At 65.5% G+C, this 16,899-nt stretch overlaps 1 protein-coding gene and 2 long non-coding RNA genes across 10 annotated transcripts in view; 2 read left to right on the top strand and 1 right to left on the bottom strand.

The window, feature by feature from the left end:
• Positions 1-1,982: 1,982 nt before the first annotated feature.
• LOC145526419 (uncharacterized) lies at positions 1,983-4,628 on the top strand. 2 transcript variants are annotated; one of them, XR_014068880.1, is made up of 4 exons: positions 1,983-2,147; positions 2,441-2,512; positions 3,385-3,653; positions 3,952-4,628. It is a non-coding gene; the product is annotated as an uncharacterized LOC145526419 (long non-coding RNA). The 2 variants fall into 2 exon arrangements; XR_014068881.1 differs by having other exon boundaries at positions 3,367-3,653.
• TXNRD2 (thioredoxin reductase 2) overlaps positions 2,482-16,899 on the bottom strand; it is a 27,055-nt gene continuing 12,637 nt past the window's right edge. For 3 of the 7 annotated variants that reach the window (XM_081541848.1, XM_081541844.1, XM_081541847.1), the window contains exons 9-18: positions 14,531-14,803; positions 14,055-14,154; positions 13,097-13,271; positions 7,270-7,406; positions 6,114-6,209; positions 5,846-5,938; positions 4,544-4,615; positions 4,376-4,473; positions 3,489-3,669; positions 2,482-2,644 (exon numbers count right to left, since the gene is read on the bottom strand). In XM_081541848.1, the coding sequence (XP_081397974.1) occupies positions 3,546-3,669; positions 4,376-4,473; positions 4,544-4,615; positions 5,846-5,938; positions 6,114-6,209; positions 7,270-7,406; positions 13,097-13,271; positions 14,055-14,154; positions 14,531-14,803 (1,168 nt within the window). In that variant the 3' untranslated portion in view covers positions 2,482-2,644; positions 3,489-3,545. Of the gene's footprint in view, positions 2,645-3,488; positions 3,670-4,375; positions 4,474-4,543; positions 4,616-5,845; positions 5,939-6,113; positions 6,210-7,269; positions 7,407-13,096; positions 13,272-14,054; positions 14,168-14,474; positions 14,804-16,899 lie in introns of all 7 variants that reach the window. The other 4 variants (XM_081541842.1, XM_081541843.1, XM_081541849.1 and 1 more) reach the window with 2 other exon arrangements.
• The window catches only part of LOC145526421 (uncharacterized), a 3,948-nt gene continuing 1,402 nt past the window's right edge, over positions 14,354-16,899 (top strand). Inside the window, exon 1 of the long non-coding RNA XR_014068883.1 lies at positions 14,354-16,693. This is a non-coding gene — a long non-coding RNA (uncharacterized LOC145526421). The remainder of the gene's footprint in view (positions 16,694-16,899) is intronic.

Here is a 16,899-nt window from a genome sequence, read left to right as displayed (position 1 = left end):
ACCTCAGGCCCAGACACCCTGCTGTCCTGCTCGCCGGGGTGGAGGCACCTCCCAACCTGTTTCTGGCAATGACCTGGACCCAAGGGTGGGCTGAGTGGGACCAGCGGGCACGGGCCCAGGTGAGGGCACCCACGGACCCTGGGCCAGGCAGGGGAGGGAAGTGGCTTCCAGGGGACTCAGGGACAGGTGGGTACAGCCCCTGACCTGGCAGGAGCTTCTCGTGGAGGATCAGATGCTTCTGAGAGTGACGTGAGCAGGGCGGGCCCTGAATGGAGTGGGCTGGCCGCCCAGAGCCTGAGCAGGGTCTGCAAGGCTCAGTCACATGGCCTGGCAGCCCTGGCCTCTGGACGAGCACACTGCTCAGCCAACTCACAAGTCCCTCTTGCAGGGCCCGGGGCCCCCTGGCAGTTCTGCGTCAAGGGATGAGCAGTGGGTGAGGGTCTCGGGCCCAGTGCGGGGGCCTGCTTCAGGCCAGGGCATCACCCACATCTCTGAGCTGCCGCCTGGCATGTGGCCACACACCCTGACCTGCAGGTGCTGCCTGATGCCAGCTGTTGTCACAGGACGTCTCTGGAGGGACCCTGAACACGCCCGGCGGGTACCTGTTCAGCCAGGCCTCTGGCCACAGGAAAGCGTGGCTGAAGCACGTGTGGGGTGGGTGTTCCCTGCTACCCACCCAGGGATGCTGGGGGTCCCAGCATGAGTGTGGGATGCTGGGGGTCCCAGCATGAGTGTGGGATGCTGGGGGCACCCTTGGCCTGCAGAGGTTGTGAGTCCTCAGCACAGCCCTGGGGGACAGGTCACTTTCGTGTTTTACTATCCACCTCCCTGAGGACCCAGGACCTTGGGGATAGCACCCCAGGTGGCTGGAGGGCTTGGCAGTGGAGGGTGAGGTGGGGGAGGGGTGGGCTGGCCCCGGCTTTGGCAACTCCTCTCATATCCCTGCACAATCTGCAGCCCTAAGTGGAGGAGCGCAGGACGTCCTGGGGGTAATTGTAGGTTATATGAAACAACCGAGGAATTAAAGTCATATTTTCATTGCACCATAAAAACATGCCAAGGCGCAGGAGGCGGCCCTGGGCCCAGGTGGAGAGCACCTGGCCTGTGGGGTTCTGGCCCCTCCCTGCGCCCTCCGGGGGGAGGGGTGGGGCTGGGCCGGGCCGGGGAGCAACTTTGGAGCCAGGCAGGCCTGAGGGAAGCCAGGACAGGACCCCCTGCGGTCCAGCTCGGGCGTGAGACCCAAGAGCACGTGGGAGCCTCCGCGAGCGCGGGGCAAGGGAAGGGAGCCTAGGGGGCGATGCTGTGGGAGGGAAGCCTGGGTCCACGCAGCCCACTCGGCTGGAGCCCCCAGGGCAGGGTGCAGTGGGACGGGGCCAGGCCCTCTGCAGCCCTGCGGCTTGCGAAGGGGCTAAGCTCCCGCCCGTGACCGAGCTGGGGGGCGGGGTGCGACTGAGCCCCGGGCCGGGGAGGGCCTCCAACAGGCGGCGCCCCAGGGCTGGCCCGAGCACCGTGGGGGGCTCTGCTCTGTCCTCGGCGGCCACTCCAACCACGTCAACCGGCCCGGACGCAGATGCCACAGGCACAGCTAGAGCAAGGCCGCCCAGCTGGGGAAAGGGGCTGCGGAGCACCGAGGTGAGGCGGCCGCCCGGCTGCGCCACCCGGAGTCACGGGAAGAGGTGAGGCCGCCTGCGTCCCTCGCCAGCCCCGCGCGGGAGGAGAGGCCCCGCCCACTCGGTTGGCTGACTCGTAGACCCCCGAGCCGGCGGAGGCCACGCCCAGAGGAGAGGCCCCGCCCACCCGGTTGGCTGACTTGCAGACCCCCGAGCCGGCGGAGGCCACGCCCACCGCCGGGGCCCCTCCCACGGTACCGCCCGCCGGGCGTTAAACGGTCGGCTGTTCTCGCCCGAGGCCCGGCCCTGGGCGTCTCGCTCGGGCGTCTGAGGCGGCCGCGCGCGCTTCGCGCGAGCTCATCCAGGCGCAAAGACATTCCTTTGTTCGCTGACAAGCAGGGTCCCACCCAGGGCTCCCGGGCGGCAGACTGAATGATGTTTTCTTAGGGAAGACACAAGATTAACCGCCGCTAAAGCCCCGGCACAATGCAGGGCCCTGCCCGGCCTGTCAGCGCCGTCTCTCCGCCTGACTGACAGGTGCCGGGGGCCTCGCTCCCCGTCGGCCTCAGTGCGCGGGATTAAGCCTGAGACCAGCCGACAAGCTGGCTGGGGCCCCGGGGGAGTGGGCCGCTCGGGGGACGGGTCCTCAGCGCCGGCCACCGCCTGTTACCGGCCACGCCGCTGGCGGGTGGCTCTGCACAGAGCCCGTGTTCCCGGGAGGAAGGGCGAGATCCCCCGTGGCGGGGCTGCTGGGGGCCTGACCCCACCCTCCCCTACCGCACCGGCCCACTGCCCCCACCCACACACCGCCACCCCTGCGCCCACGGCAGGGAGGTGACGGCGTGTGGGAGACATCACAGGCTGGGCATGCTTCCGGAAAACAGCCTCTTTATTTGCACCAGGTAATGCCAGGGGCTCAGACATGCGCAGCCCGCGGGGGGTTTCCGCACAGGTCCTCATCATCTGGCAGGGTCCCGGGTGCGCGGTGCCAGCCTGGGCCATCCTTGCCGGGCGCTCGGCGTCAGTCCAGTGTCCTGCCCAAGGTGGGGGTCAGTGGGGGGCAGCCCGCGTCCCCACACCCACCCACACGGAGGGCCCCTGGGGGGTCAGATGAGACAGCAGGCGAGGGCAGCCCTGCCTGATCAGGTGGGGCATTGTTGTTAGAAATGCCCTGAGTTGATGAGGCTCCTCAGAGGCTGTCACAGGGCTTTGTGAAGGGACCAGTGTCTGAGTGCCCAGGAGAGGCCAGGCCTGGCCTGCTAACTCGGCCACGGCTCAGCCTGACGCCCGCCTGCAGGCATCTTATGGGCACTCACTGCTCTGTCCACAGTCCCCCGGGGGCCTGGGGAGCCCAACCCAGGAGGGGGTGAGGGCCAGGGGAAGCCCCTCTGGCTGACAGCTGGAAAGGCCCGGACCACAGGCACCCTGTTGGCCAGGAGCAGGGAGGGGTTTCCTCCAAGAAGAGGCTCAGGACCAATGGCACACCGGGGCTTCCAGCTGCCCACCTGGCCAGCTTTGCCAAGCCTAACAGAACCAGACTGTGTGTCTACTTTCTGAGCAGAGGGAAAGGACCTGGTGGCTCTGGGTGGGGCAGGCGGGAAGGAGGTCACTGAGCTTTCCCCACCCTGCGTCCCCCTGCCCCCCGGGACGGATGCTGTGGGTGCGCCCGGCCTCCAGACACCCCTGCTTGTCGGCAGCCTGGCCGGGGTCTGGAGTGTCCGGTGGGGGTGGGGCCCTCAATAGCCTCCCTTCTCAGCCGCTTCTCCGGCCACAGTGGCCTGGGCACAGGGCCCACCTGCCTGACGTCACCTGCAGCTGGAGAGCAGTTGGTGGTGGCACCCAGCCCCCCTCAAACACAGGACCGCCCCGCACGCACACCTGGCCGTGGGGGCAGCAGTGGGCCGAGCGCCCCGGGCTGCGGATGGCCGCCTAGCCTCAGCAGCCGGTCACCGTGGGGTCCAGGCCGGAGCGCTTGGAGATGCGGAGCTTGGCCACCTCCTCCGCACAGGTGGGGTGGATGCCCACTGTCCGCATCACCTGCTGGTAGGAGGCCCCACATCTGCATGCCGGGACGGGGGTGGGGGATGAGTTAGTGCAAGGAGGCATGTTCGCCGCCCCCCCCCCCCCCGAGAAGTCCCCGGATGGCAGGACTTGGGGGAGGACTCGGAAGTCACGGTCCTCACTGCCCTCCAGCCCCGGCCCCCACTCTCTCTTCTCCAGCTGGCAGCCAGGAACACCTGCCAACTCCACCTCCCACACACCCAGCCCGGCCCCCTGCTGCCCCTAGGCCCACATGGCCCTCTGAGTTCAGCCCGCTCCCCTCTGCCCTCCTGCCTGACAGCCCTTGCCAGCTGCCCAGCCCCTTCACTCCCAGAAATCCAGCCCCGCCAGAGCGGCCACAGCATGGGCCCCAGGACCCCGCCGTGCACAGCCTGCAGCCAGGGCTGGCCCCAGAGGATGTGTGCCCGCTGGGCGGCCTTCCCGGTACACACAATGCCAAGCTGCTCCCGACCGCCTGGGCACTCATTCTGAGCAGAGAAGACCCACAGGGACCCCTCGGCTGGTCGAGGACACAAGCCTGTCCCAGAGATGGACATGGCCGCGCCCCAGGTGATGGGAGCTGCCCCATCGGGTGGACACTCTGAAAACACCACCCCATGGACGAGCAGCCGGACACGGCAGACGCGACGCCCAGGTGGCCGGACACGGCAGACGCGACGGGCGGCCTGCGAGTGGCGTATCGGCCAACATTGCTGCGGACTCACTTGATCCCCAGGGCAAATCCCTGAGTAACTTCGCCTGCGTTGGGGCCAAGGAAGTGCAGGCCCAGCACCAGCTGTGGGGGCTCCCGCAGACACACCATCTGAAAGGCACATGGTCAGTGGGGGCGGCGGGGGCCTGTGCACCCAGGCCAGGCCCATGGGGACGCTCACCTTTATGTAGCACTGAGATGCGTCCCGCTGGGGGACAGTGAACTCCAGTGGTTTATAGAATGCGTGATAAACCTGGGTGGCAAGACATGGATTCCCAGGTCAGTGGTTGCAGCACAACAAGCCCCGGGGCCTCCTCGAGCTGGTCAGGCTGTGGGCACGGCGGAGGAGCCACAACCACCCACTTGGCCTGCAGGCCGTGATCCGGGCTGAGGACGAGGCCCTGCTGGCCTGGAGGCAGCCCGCCCCCCTGGGCACGGCAGCCTGTGGACAGACTGCCTCCCAGCAGGCCTGAGACCCCTGGAGAACTGTGGCAGCGACGCAGGCTGCCCTCTGACCTGGGACGCTGCCCAGACTGGGCGCTGGAGGGGGCCTGGCCGCCCGTCCAGTTTGCCTGGGCCCCCAGTGTTCTCCAGGCCCTCACTCCAGCCAGTGGGGGGAGGGGCAGGCACGGCCCCCACTGACTGCCGGAGAAAGGCTTTCAGCGCCCGAGAAGGGCCGACAGCGTGGTCGGGGCTGCGGCCGCGTAAAAAATGAGCAGGGCACTCACATGTGCTGCACAGCCATTATTAATTAATGCAGCTTTAGAGAATATTGTTCTAACGAAGACAGAATTGAAAAGAAAACAAACAAAGGGCATTTGGCCATTCAACATTGTGAAACATAAAACAACATCACGGAATGCCACGGACACATGTCCCAGGGCCCTTGTGATGAATTAAACAAAAATAGCAAATAAAGCACAGTTGATGGAGGACAGGGCAGGCCCTGGGGCCCGGGGCTCCCTCCCAGAGGGAAGCCGGCCGCGCTGGTGGCCACGTGGGGTCCGGTGCCTCCCGGCCCGCCTGCAAGCCGCCGCAGAACCCGCAGCCCGCCAGGCCGCCAGGGGCACGCGCTGCAGCCAAAGCAGATCCCAGAGGCACTCATCTGGTGACTAAGCCCTCCCTCTGGGGTGACGCCCACGCTGGGCTGGCGGAGGCCTGTGAGGACCAGAAGTGGGCAGGAGGGCAGGGGTGGCGGCGGGCAAGAGGGCAGAGGGCAGGAGGAGACTTTCCAGACAGCAGGAGACATGCACACCACTGAGGGGGCCGCTGCTCCAAGGCCCCCTGGTCCCTGCCATGCCTGCCGACACCCCCAGCCTGTTGCAGCTGTCGTGCGGGGCCCCATGCCGCCCTGCCGAGCCTCAGGCCCCGGGAAGCAAGGCTCCAACATTCCCGCTGGCCCTCCGGCCTCTGTGGGGGCAACCGTCATCGGGGTGGGGGCCACACAGGCCTGCATGCTGCCCCCCCCCGGGCCCGGACTCACCTCCACGTGCTCCTCTCCATGGCGAGCCACGGCTGCCTCCTCTGACAGCCCCACACAGCCGTACTCCAGGGGGGTGAAGACAGTCGTGGGGACCTGAAGGGCAGGCCCGCGTCAGGCAGGGGGGCCGGGGTGAAGACCCCCCAGGGACACTGAGAGCGTCCCATCACATGTGCGTGCTCACGCACACGCTCACACACACGCACGTGCCCCTGAACGAGCTACAGCCTCGCGCAGGCTGGACGTGGCCCTGGAGAGCAGAGGCACTCACGTTGTCGTAGTCCATCAGGTCTGAGGTCCGGCCGCTCAGCCGCTGAGCCAGGAGCCTCCCGGCCATGATGGCCGTGGGCGTCAGCTCCGGTCGCCCCTGGAAGCAGGGAGCGCGGGTTACGCCAGCACGGCCCACGGTGGGGGTGCCGCCTTGCAGAGACCCCAAGATGCGGGCTGCCTCAGTTGCTCTCATGTGCCCCCCTCTGTCCCACCCTGGACAGCTGCCAGTCTCCCTGGAAGAGGCGATGGGCTGCCGACGAGCCCGGACACGCCAGCCATGCTGGCCACAGCGGCGGCACCGACCACATCCACCAGGGGCTTCTCTCGGGGCCCCACTTCATGCCAGTGCCCTTGGAGAGCGTTCCCAGAGCAAAGCCCAGGCGAAAGCTGCCGCCGTTCACTAGTTCCCATTGACTAGGGTTCAGGCTAAGACGGGCCCAAGGAGCACTTGTGGGCCACGACACGCAGCTGGTCTGGCATGCCGAGCCCAAGACAGAGCCAGGATCGGACTGCGTTCCGCGGAGGCCCCTGCCCTGGGCGTCCTGCCAGGGAGCAGAGCTGGCACAGCCCCGTGTCCCCGCGCGTATCAGCCTGGGACTAGGGGCTGATCCCCCACAGCAGCAGGGAATGCCGATGTCCAACGTTCTGGAAGTGACGGGAATCGGCAGCGAGAGAGCACCCACCCGCCTGACTGATGCAGACCTGACCACACAGCACACACGTCTCCCCGGACCACAGCCGGACCCTGGGGGTGGATGCTTCTGGCTGCTGAGTGACTTTTAGTCGTGACTGTTTTAATCAATGGTCTTCCCGGGTGGCTCAGCGGTAAAGAACCCGCCTGCCAATGCAGGAGATGTAGGAGACACAGGTTCAGTCCCTGGGTTGGGGAGAGCCCCTGGAGGAGAAAATGGCAACCCACTCCAGTGTCCTTGCCTGGGGAATCCAATGGACAGAGGAGCCTGGCAGGCTGCAGTCCATAGGGTTGCAAAGAGTCAGACACGACTTAGCGACTGAGCACACATATGCATTTTAACACACAGCATTGCCTAAGCAGCCAGGTCCCGGGGCAGCGAGCATGCATGAAGCCTTGTCCACAGCAGTGGGCTGACGGGGTGGCCAGGGTCAGAGGGATAAGCAGCAGTGGGCGCCGGCTGTACCTCTGCCACGTCTCCGATGGCGTAGATGTGGGGGACGGAGGTGGCTTCCTGGGCATCAACAAAGATCTTCCCAGTGACGGGGTTTGTACGCACACCAGCCTTCTCCAAATTCAGACTCGCGGTTTCTGGAACTCGGCCTGAAGGACACAGAGCAAGGTGGAAAGTTTCCATGAGAGATTCTGACCAAGATTCCGGGTTTATTTAAAACCCTTTTCAGAAAGTCCACTTAGAATTGGTAAGACATCAAGCACTGACAGCGCCAAGGGCCTCAGACATGCATGCACACACCTGCATATACATGTATATATGCATACATGCAAACACGTACACACGTTGCACGTGTGCACATACACGCAATACGCACACACACAGTATAAGCATACATATACGCAGTGTGTACACAGTGTTTATGTACGCATGCACACGTGAGTACATGCGCACATACACATGTCTGTGCACACCTGCACACACATCTGCACAGAACGGATGGTGCAGGAACAGGAGGAAGTGGGGCAGATGTGCAAAGTCAGGAATAAGACCCCGTAAACACACCCTACTATACAATTTTGGTTTTTTAAATTATAGTCATACATATTCAAAAAATAAATCAAACGTGGGAAAAAAAATCCCTATAACTGGTGAACAACCAGAAACAAAGGGGCTTACTGGTTTTTTTGTTTTTTTACTTTTTCAAAAATATGTACTTATTTGGCTGTGCCAGGTCGTCTTTGCAGCACATGGAATATTTAGTTATGGCACACAACATCTTGGTTGTGGCGCGTGGGATTTAGTTCCTTGACCAGGGATCGAACCTGTGTCCCCCGCATTGGCAGGTGGATTCTCAACCACTGGCCCACCAGGGAAGTCCACAAAGGGGCCTGTGGTAACAGATCACTCGCTCAGGAGACCCGGGAGGCCCACCCTGGAACTGCACCTCTGCGGGTCACGTCTCAGCAAGTGAGATGCTAACAGGTCCTAAGTCTCACTCGAAGAGAATATTCAAGCCCCATAATGCTGACTTTGTGCTGGAGAGCCATGATTTCTTTCCAAGGTGCCTGGCTCTGACAAGAGAAATGGTGTAGAAGCAGCAGCCAAGCGCGACGTGTCCCCAGCCCCAGACAGGATCCCTAAGCCCCTCCCCACTGACGGGTCTGTGCTCCAAGGGCCAGGGACCCCAGGCCATGTGGTGGGGCAATGTGGGTGAAGGATCAGCTCGGCTGCAAACAGCCCAATGGGGCCATGCAGCCTCCGAGCCATCGGCCCGAGGGCAAGTCGGAAACCGGGCCCTGCTTGCACCTCTTGGTGGGGGCATCTCAGGTGACCTCCCTGGACTGAGGCGCCCCCGGACACTCTTCCTGGGGCCCCTGCCCTCTACCTGCCGGGTCACCCCCATCTGCCACGAGGCTGCATGTGCAAGACAGGCGGTGCCTCATGTCCCCAGACCCTGGCAGGGACGTCCCCCCGATACCCGAGCAGGGTGAGTCGACCCAGAGGAGGCAGACGGTGCGCACGACCGTGTCCTGCCCTGGGTCCAGGACAGGCCCCCACTGCTGGCAGCCCCAGCTCCAAGGCGTCCAGGGCCGGCAGGCACAGCCGCCGGTCCTGGGGGGCCGTCAGCTTCTGGACCCCACCCTTGGAAAGAGGCCAGGAGGGGGCGCTGCTGGGCGAACACCCCAGCACTGCCACCCATGTGCTCACAGCCCTCTCCCCCTGCTTCAGACGACAAGGCCTCTTCGAGCGGGGGTGGCAGTGGGGGGGGCGGTGGGCGCCCCGTCTTCCTGGGGCCAGGCGGAGGATCCGGCGGCGGGAGGCTCGGCTTCAAAGGAACAGATCCCACGGCTCCCACGGCTCAGGCCCCCGGGGTGGGCAGGGACTGGCGGAGCTGGGGATGGGAGCCTTAAGTCTCCAGCTGCTCTCCCCGCGGGAAGTCAAAACACAGGCTCAGCTAAACCTCATTCTCCAGCGATGGCTCCGGCTCGGCCCCAGGGATCAGGGGCTGAGGGGCTGGCGCCCTTCCTCAGCAGACCAGACACGGGCCACACCAGGCCAGGAGGGCCCCGCCTCTGACCACACCGATGCTGGCGCTCCAGCCCTGATGGAGGCCCATGAGCCTGCAGAGTGTGACGCGCCACCTGCCAACATCCTGCCCGGGGCCTGGGGGCCCAGAAGTGGGAGACGGCGGCCACGCGGGCCCCCGTGAGCTCAACAAGCACGCGGAACGTGAGGCAGGCCACGGGTACAGGGAGCATGTGGCTGGACCTCGCCGGGTGGCAGTAAGACGCAAGCGCACGCGGCAGGCTTCCAGGACCAACGCTGGAGGAAGGGAGGCCCTGGACAGGGCTCACGGAGGGTGGACGGGTCCCCGGCCTCCACCACACTGCCCTGTGTGCTCCGAGCCGCGGGTCACCCTCCCTCTCCAACAGGCCTGGAGCCCCAGAGGCAGAGGCAGACAGAGAACGGGTGCGGCCAGCCGCTCGGATGCCTGCTCAGACCGGCAGGCGGTCACGCCGTCCTCCACGGCCTCCCCAAGGGCAGGCATCCTCCCCGTTGCCTGCTCACACGCCGCCCTGTCCAGCCCGCGGGCCGCCCACTCCTCAGCCCCGTGTGGGGTTGGCAGCTGGTCCCTGGGGGGGGCCCTTCCGGGAGGGCGGCCCCCTCGCCCTGGGCTCTGCTCCTTGTCAGGGTGGGGGACTGTGAAGGTTCAACATGGGCGTCTTCAATGACTAGTAAAACACAGTGTCCTTTGGCCACATGTTAACGAGCTGTGCTTCCTCCTGAGGATGACCGATCCGGCCCTTTTCATCCGCTTATATGACCCTGTGAGCGTCTTCTCAGGACGTGCGTGACTTGCTGCCGCGGTTACAACAGATGAGGGCACTGAGACCCCAGTCACACACCCTGCTTTGGGGCTGCCCCTCGCCTGCTGGCCAGAGTCCCTCAGGGGGACCGCGTCACCCTTGGAGCTTGGACGGCCCCCATCCAGCGCTGACCACCCAGGACAGAGCTCTCGAGGGGCTGGGCCGGGCCAGCCTCCTCTGGTGGCGCCGGGGGAACCACCTGCTGGCCGTCGCGACCTGCTCCGCGCACCCGGGGACACAGAGGAACAGACACACCGCGTCACAGGGAGACGGGCCTCCCTGGAGCACGCGTGCTGATGTGCAGGGGATCGCGAAACGAGGGCAGACGTCAGGGCCGGGCCGGCAGGAGCCTGGCAGGTGAGCGCGGACTGCGGTCAGACAGACCCGGGAGGCCGCATGGGCAGTCCCGGGTGCGGTGCTGTGAGGCTGGGCTGGGGGCCTGGTCAGGCCGCAGCGGGGCCCCCGCCTGGAGAGCAGAGCCCCATTCGGGTGTCCTGCAGCCGCAGCAGGACGCAGTTCTGGGGGCAGGCCCCAGGTGGCTGCGTCACTGCTGAGACAACCAGCGCCTGCGAGGCCTCCAGGTCGCGGTGCTTGACGGAGGGCCCTGGCCGCAGCCAACCTCAGCACCCCCGGCCCCGGCACGGTCTCCTCCAGCCTTCGTCCCGGGCTGCGGTCCACATGCGCACCAGCGTGGGACGGTGCTCAGAGAGGCTCAGGGCCTTCAGGACAGGGCCGGCCAGAATGGGCAAGCTGGGGCCCACGGGCTTGCTTCCCCCCATGCTGGAGGCTCCCATGTGACACAGGAGAATGGCAACGGCCCGCTGCAAAGAAAACACCTGAAGAAAAAGCGCCGGCTTCAGGGGCTGACTGCCCACAGCGTCCCGTGGCCTCTCCGCCCGTGGGTGGGGCTCCTGTGGCCGGAGCCTTCGTCCAGGGCGGACGCAGAGCCCGGCCTGGAGGCTGCCAATTCTGGGGGACGGGGGGGATGGGGACTGTTTTGGCTCCGGGTTTTCCCGAGGCCAAGGCACTCAGCCCGTTCTTAAATACAAGAAGAAGTCACAGAGAAGCCAAGGGTCCCTGCTCAGAGGTGTCCACGGGGCTCGCCAGTCCTGCTCCGCGCAACCCCCCCAGCCGGGATCCAGGCCACAAGTGGTTAACTGTGGCGGCCGCGAGCCTGCAGGGCGGGCTGATTGTCTTCACTCAGCAGGGTAATCGGCGCATCTGCAGACAGGAAATCCTCCTCCCCAGCTCCCGGCCTGTTATCTAAGACACCTGGTGTGAGCGGGTGATTCACAGACAAACAATGAGCCGGCCCCCTGCACAGCAATTAACTGCTTTAGCTGCTAATGTGCTTAATCCACCTCGTGGGGATCAAGGCCGCGCCGCGGAAGAGGCTGGCAGGCTGCAGGCCAGGCCCACGCCGGCGTCCGCGAGCCGTCCACGGGCACGAGCCGCAGCCCGCCCTTCTCATCCGTGACACGTCAGGTCCGGTGGGGGCCCGGGTGGACCCAGGGTGTGCCAGCTCCTGGCAGGTGTAGTGGACCCCCAGGACCACCCTTTATTGAACGCATAAGTAATGCCCAGTTCCAGGCTCTCCAGGTAAAGGGCAGAGAACATTCCGGTTGCTGAAATGGGACGCGGCTCTTGGATGTTTACAAAACCCGCCGCGAGCCGCGAGCCGCGCCCCGCCAGCACTTGCCCGCGGCCGGGAGACGTGCTGGGAACCGCTGCAGCGCCGCCTCGGGAAGCAAGGTCAGAGGCCAAGGACTGTGAAAAGCCCCCACCCCCGGCATCAATCACACCAGCAGACCGTCTGGGGGACGCTCTTTTTGAAAATACAGAAAACAAAACGGACTCCCGGTGAGGGAGGGCTCCCAGGGCCTTGCCCTGCAGCCCACCAGGGCCGTCTGGATGCAGGGAGGACCCCGAGGGCCCGGCCGGGTGCAGGCTCGCGCCCAGAGGCGAGGGGCCAAGCCGGAGGTGGAGGGGGGGCCGCCACCTTGGCCTTTAGAAAGGAGCTTAAAACAATGGCCGTCAGTTTATTTCTCTGGGTCTGAACACTTGGACAATCCTTCACAGGGTTCATCAAAACAAACCCACTTTAGGTCTACTCTCACGATTTGATCAAGAACATTTCCTCTGGTAATTTAGCGGATCTTGGCCAAGAGTTCACTCCGGGGCGTCTCAGATCTTTGCCTCATTCCTAAAACCTGCTCGTGTTAAGCTTCAACGGCCAGGCACTGACTCCTCTGGGGCTTATTGCCTTTTCTGATTTCCACCCGTTCTGAGCATTTCAGAAGCAGCAGGCTTCTCAGAACTGCACCCCCACCCTGGCCCCACCTTGGGGCACACGGGGACCCGGGCAGCCGGGGTGGACAAGCGCCAGGGACAGGCCCTCTGAGGGCTCCATGGACACGTTGAGTGCCGCGGAGCCGGATGTGGGGTCTGATGGGCACAGGGACTCAGAAGACAGGCCCGGCAGGGAGGGGGGATGAGAGACTGAGGTCAGCACAGAGAGGCCCGCGGGCTGGAAACACGGATAGAAGACCCTGACTGTCCCCAGGTCTAAAGTGCACACGGACGGGCTGGGAAAACGGGTTCCGAACGCACGGGCCTCCTAATGCACGGGCCAGAGGCCCCAAGGCAGGAGGGTGTCAGGGCTCGTGGGCCCAGCGCCCTCTGTGCAGGGAGCCCCTGGGGCAGGCCCGCCCCCCACTCACTGCTCTGGGCTCCAGGCTGTGCCCTAAGGGCCCTCGCCCCTCCTGCAGGGACCCTCACGTCTGCTCCCCACCCTCCAGGGGGGCAGCCGGGTGCAGGAAGGGCCAAACCTTGGAGTGTGTCCCACAAGGTCACCTATGAGCTATCTGCGTCACCGCCCAACAGCCTTTAGGATGGGGGCATGGGGAGGGGCGGGGAGGGGGCGCCTGGGCCCCGGGGCTCGCACAGCCACATGGCCTGCGTGTCCTCACCTATGGCCCAGAGCACAGTGTCAAAGGTGCCCGCATCCTTCCTGTCCGAGGCGAGGTCCACCCAGGTGACGCGGAGCTGCCGGCCTGGGAGCTTCTCCACCCTCTCGGGGGTGCAGCCCCGCAGGACCCGTGTGCCGTGGCCAGCCATGTGCTTGGTGACCAGCGAAGCCATTTGCTGCAGAGGATGGAGAGGGTGCAGGGTAAGGACCCGGCGCTGTGGGAGGGTCAGCAAGTGGCCTGCAGAGAGAACCTGCCCAAGCGGGCCCGTCCGGGGCGGGGTCGGGCCTCACGCCCCCCTCCGGGGACCCCTGCTCTCTGCGGAGCTGAGGACTAAGCTGGCAGAGCTTCTGGCACCCCCCGTCCCTCCAAGTCTGTGGGCCCAGGCCCCTGGGCTACAATGGTGTGACCTCTGGACACTTTTTAGATGTTAACGAACAGAGTCTTCTCTGAAGGGGCTGAGACCCGCCGCTGCCCCTGGCCTGGACTCTGTCTGCCAGATTCTGCCAGGCATGGCGGCCAGGTAGCTGGGAGCAGACACGGGCACCTCTCTGCCCCCCTTCTCATCCCTGTGGGCCTCTGTCTCTCGGGCCCTCTCTGCCTGCGTCCAGTCTGAGGCTCAAGGCCATCCCTGGACGTGTGTGCCAGAGGCGGGCACTTGGGTGTGTCTGTCCAGAGGGTGACAGGACCTCGGGGGGCATCGACCTGGAGCCGCGGTGCCCACTGCTGGGCAGACATCTGGTGTTCTGACAGCGACAACCCAGACCTGGGCTTTAAAGCGACATCTCCTGGGAGGGATTGTGGCTTAAGAAGAAAGTACACATGCTCATCACGTGGGCACGTCCACCATCACCAAGGGTGCCTGCGCCCCAGGGCTGGGAGGCCGTGGGGCCGTCTGCGTGGTGGACGGGGAGGCCGCGGGGCTGCAGGGGCCCGGGTGGGGGCGCCGGCCCGGCATTACCTGGTCAAAGGCCCGGAGGGGCACACTGCGTATCATGACGGTGGTGTCCAAGCCAAGCCCGGTGAGGAGGCCCGCGCACTCCAGGGCTACGTCTGCCAGGCTGCTAAGGAACGCTAACGATGGCGACGTTGGGGCCAGGCAGCAAGACCCCCGCGCCCCGCCAGAAGCCCACACCCCAGCTGTCCCCACCAGCCCAGAGGAGGCTCCGACCCGGCCGCGGAGACCCCTCCGGCGCCCATCTCAGACGCATGTCGAGGGCCAGGTGGGGGCTCCGTCCATGGGCACCGTCCACACCCCCTGGAGGTTCACCCCGGGCCAGGTGGGGACAGTCAGGAGCCGGCGCCCGGACCTCACACCTCCGTCTCCCTTGGATTCGGCCCCTCCCGGCCCCTCCCTGTCCCCCTGGCCCCACCGTCTTACTGCTCTGTCTGAAGGAACCCGCCAGAGCAGGGCTGTCCTCTAGGAGGACCACCTGCCTCACGGCTGTGTCCAGCTGCCTGGCCGGTGAGCAGCTCGGGAAGAGCCTCCTGGCAGCCCCAGACTCAGAGGTCAACCTCGGAGTGTCCCCTGAGCACAGAGGACAGAGTAGGCCTTTACATGCTCCGTTGCTGGTCGCAGGGGGCAGCCCCCACGGGAGGGGCGAGGGCGGGGGCCAGGCCTGAGCATCCACTCTCGGGACGGCGAGCAGAGCCGTCCATCCGTCCATCACCCGCACGCAGCAAAGGATACAGCTGGCCCCGACCACCAACCTGTTGGAGGGACGGACAGAGAGACACATGGGTCACAGGGGCTGCCGGCCGTGAATGAAAGGCGCCCAGCAGCTGACACGCCACTGCTGCGAACTGTCCAACAGGCCATCCCGAGGGACGACACCCACTCCCCAGGGCTCCTGCCACAGTGACAACCAGCTGCCGGGTTGGGAAACCGCCTGGTGGCGAGGAAGGGACGGCTGGTGACAAACCAGCATGTCCGGGGACAGGCCCGGAGGCAGGACCGACGTGGGCCCAGCCCAGGCGCTGCAATCTTCTCCTTGTCTCCTCAGTGCCTTCCGCCGAGGGTCCCACTGGACCCCTGACGCCAGGCTGCACACAACCAGGGAGGTGCAGGATGTGGGCAGAACACTCCGGGGCCACGGGGGCCGGGCGGACGGCCCACGCCTGCCTGCCCTGCATCCCCACAGGCAGAGGCTGGGCGAGTCAGCAAGGCCACCAGGGAGGGGCCACGGGGACCCAGCAGACCTCTCCTGTTACACACCCTGCGTGCACACACACCTGAACATGCGTGCACACACACGTTTGCACACGTGCACAGAACTGAACCTGAGCGCAGACTCCTCACCCAGGCAGCGTGTGGGTGGGCTTGTCAGATCACCCTCAGCCTTTGAACGAGAAGAGGTGACGCGGGGGTGGATCAGTAAATGTCAGCTTGATCCCGGCAGGTACTAATGATATAATTCCATTTCAAACAGACGCTCCTCCCGGGAGGACTGCTGCTGGCGCCCTGAGGGGAGCTGTTGGCACCCAGCTTCCTCAGGACGGGTCGGGGCGGGGGCATCCGTGTGGGTGAATGTGAGCTTGCTGTGTGGGGCACGCACGCAGGCACGCACTCAGGACACACACGCACGCAGGCACGCGCACCCGGGGCACATAGGCATGCGCACTCAGGGCATGCACGCACGCACTCGGGGCATGCATGCACGCAGGCATGTGCACTCGGGGCACACAGGCATGCGCACTCAGGGCACGCATGCGGGCACGCACTCAGGGCATGCACGCACGCAGGCACGTGCACTCGGGGCACACAGGCATGCGCACTCAGGGCACGCACGCGGGCACGCACTCGGGACAGACACGCATGCAGGCACGCACTCGGGACAGACACGCACGCAGGCACGCACTTGGGACACACACGCACGCAGGCACGCACACCCGGGGCACACAGGCAGGCACGCACTTGGGGCACGCACGCAAGCATGCACTCGGGACACACACGCACGCAGGCACGCGCACCCGGGGCACACAGGCATGCGCACTCGGGGCACGCATGCGGGCACGCACTCGGGGCACGCACGCGGGCACGCATTCGGGGCACACAGGCACATGCACTCGGGGCACGCACGCGGGCACGCATTCGGGGCACACAGGCACATGCACTCGGGGCACACAGGCATGCGCACTCGGGGCACACAGGCACGCGCACTCGGGGCACGCACGCAGGCACGTGCAAACATCTGCGTGTGGGCACACACAACACAAGATGGCCTGCTCTCCCTCCAGCAGGGAAAGAGGGAAGCCTTCCTTCAAGACAGAAACTGCGAGGCTTGGGCTGCCTTGAACATCCTGCCCCAACGCGAGAAGCAATGAAGGGCACACGCGTGGACCTCATGGTGCTGCTCTGTGCCGCTGCCAGGGTGCCCACAGCCTTGGCGCCTGAGCCGTGCCAGCCCGGGGAGCCCGCTGGCTGCCTGCTGTGCGGTCCCGCAGTCTGAGTCTTCCTGCCTCCACAAAGCAGACTCTGGTGGGGGTCCACAGCCTGAAGCCCACAGCCCAGCTCCAGGCAGAGCAGCAACGTGGTCTCCTGATTTTGGCAAAGGCGTTTTGTTTCCACAGCCCCTGAGCACACTCCCAAGCCCTGCACAGGTGGGTGCGGAGCAGCTGGGTGAGGGTCCCCCCAAGCCCTGGGCGTTCCACTCCCATCTCAAGGTCACGGGGCCCCGCCCCAAGGCTGCTGGCTCCAAGCCTCCAACAGTGGGAGCATAAGGAGGGCGCGTCCTTGACCAAGCACGGGCGGGCGAAACCTCCCGGGGGCGGGCATGTGCTGGCGCCCACGATCACCTCTGTCTCCT

Source organism: Giraffa tippelskirchi, chromosome 11 (assembly GCF_054371585.1).
Source record: "Giraffa tippelskirchi isolate mGirTip1 chromosome 11, T2T-mGirTip1v1.2.pri, whole genome shotgun sequence".
In the NCBI taxonomy this organism is placed as follows: domain Eukaryota; kingdom Metazoa; phylum Chordata; class Mammalia; order Artiodactyla; family Giraffidae; genus Giraffa; species Giraffa tippelskirchi.
The sequence above is the reverse complement of the archived record's forward strand: the minus strand, read 5'-3'. Positions and strand labels throughout refer to the sequence as shown.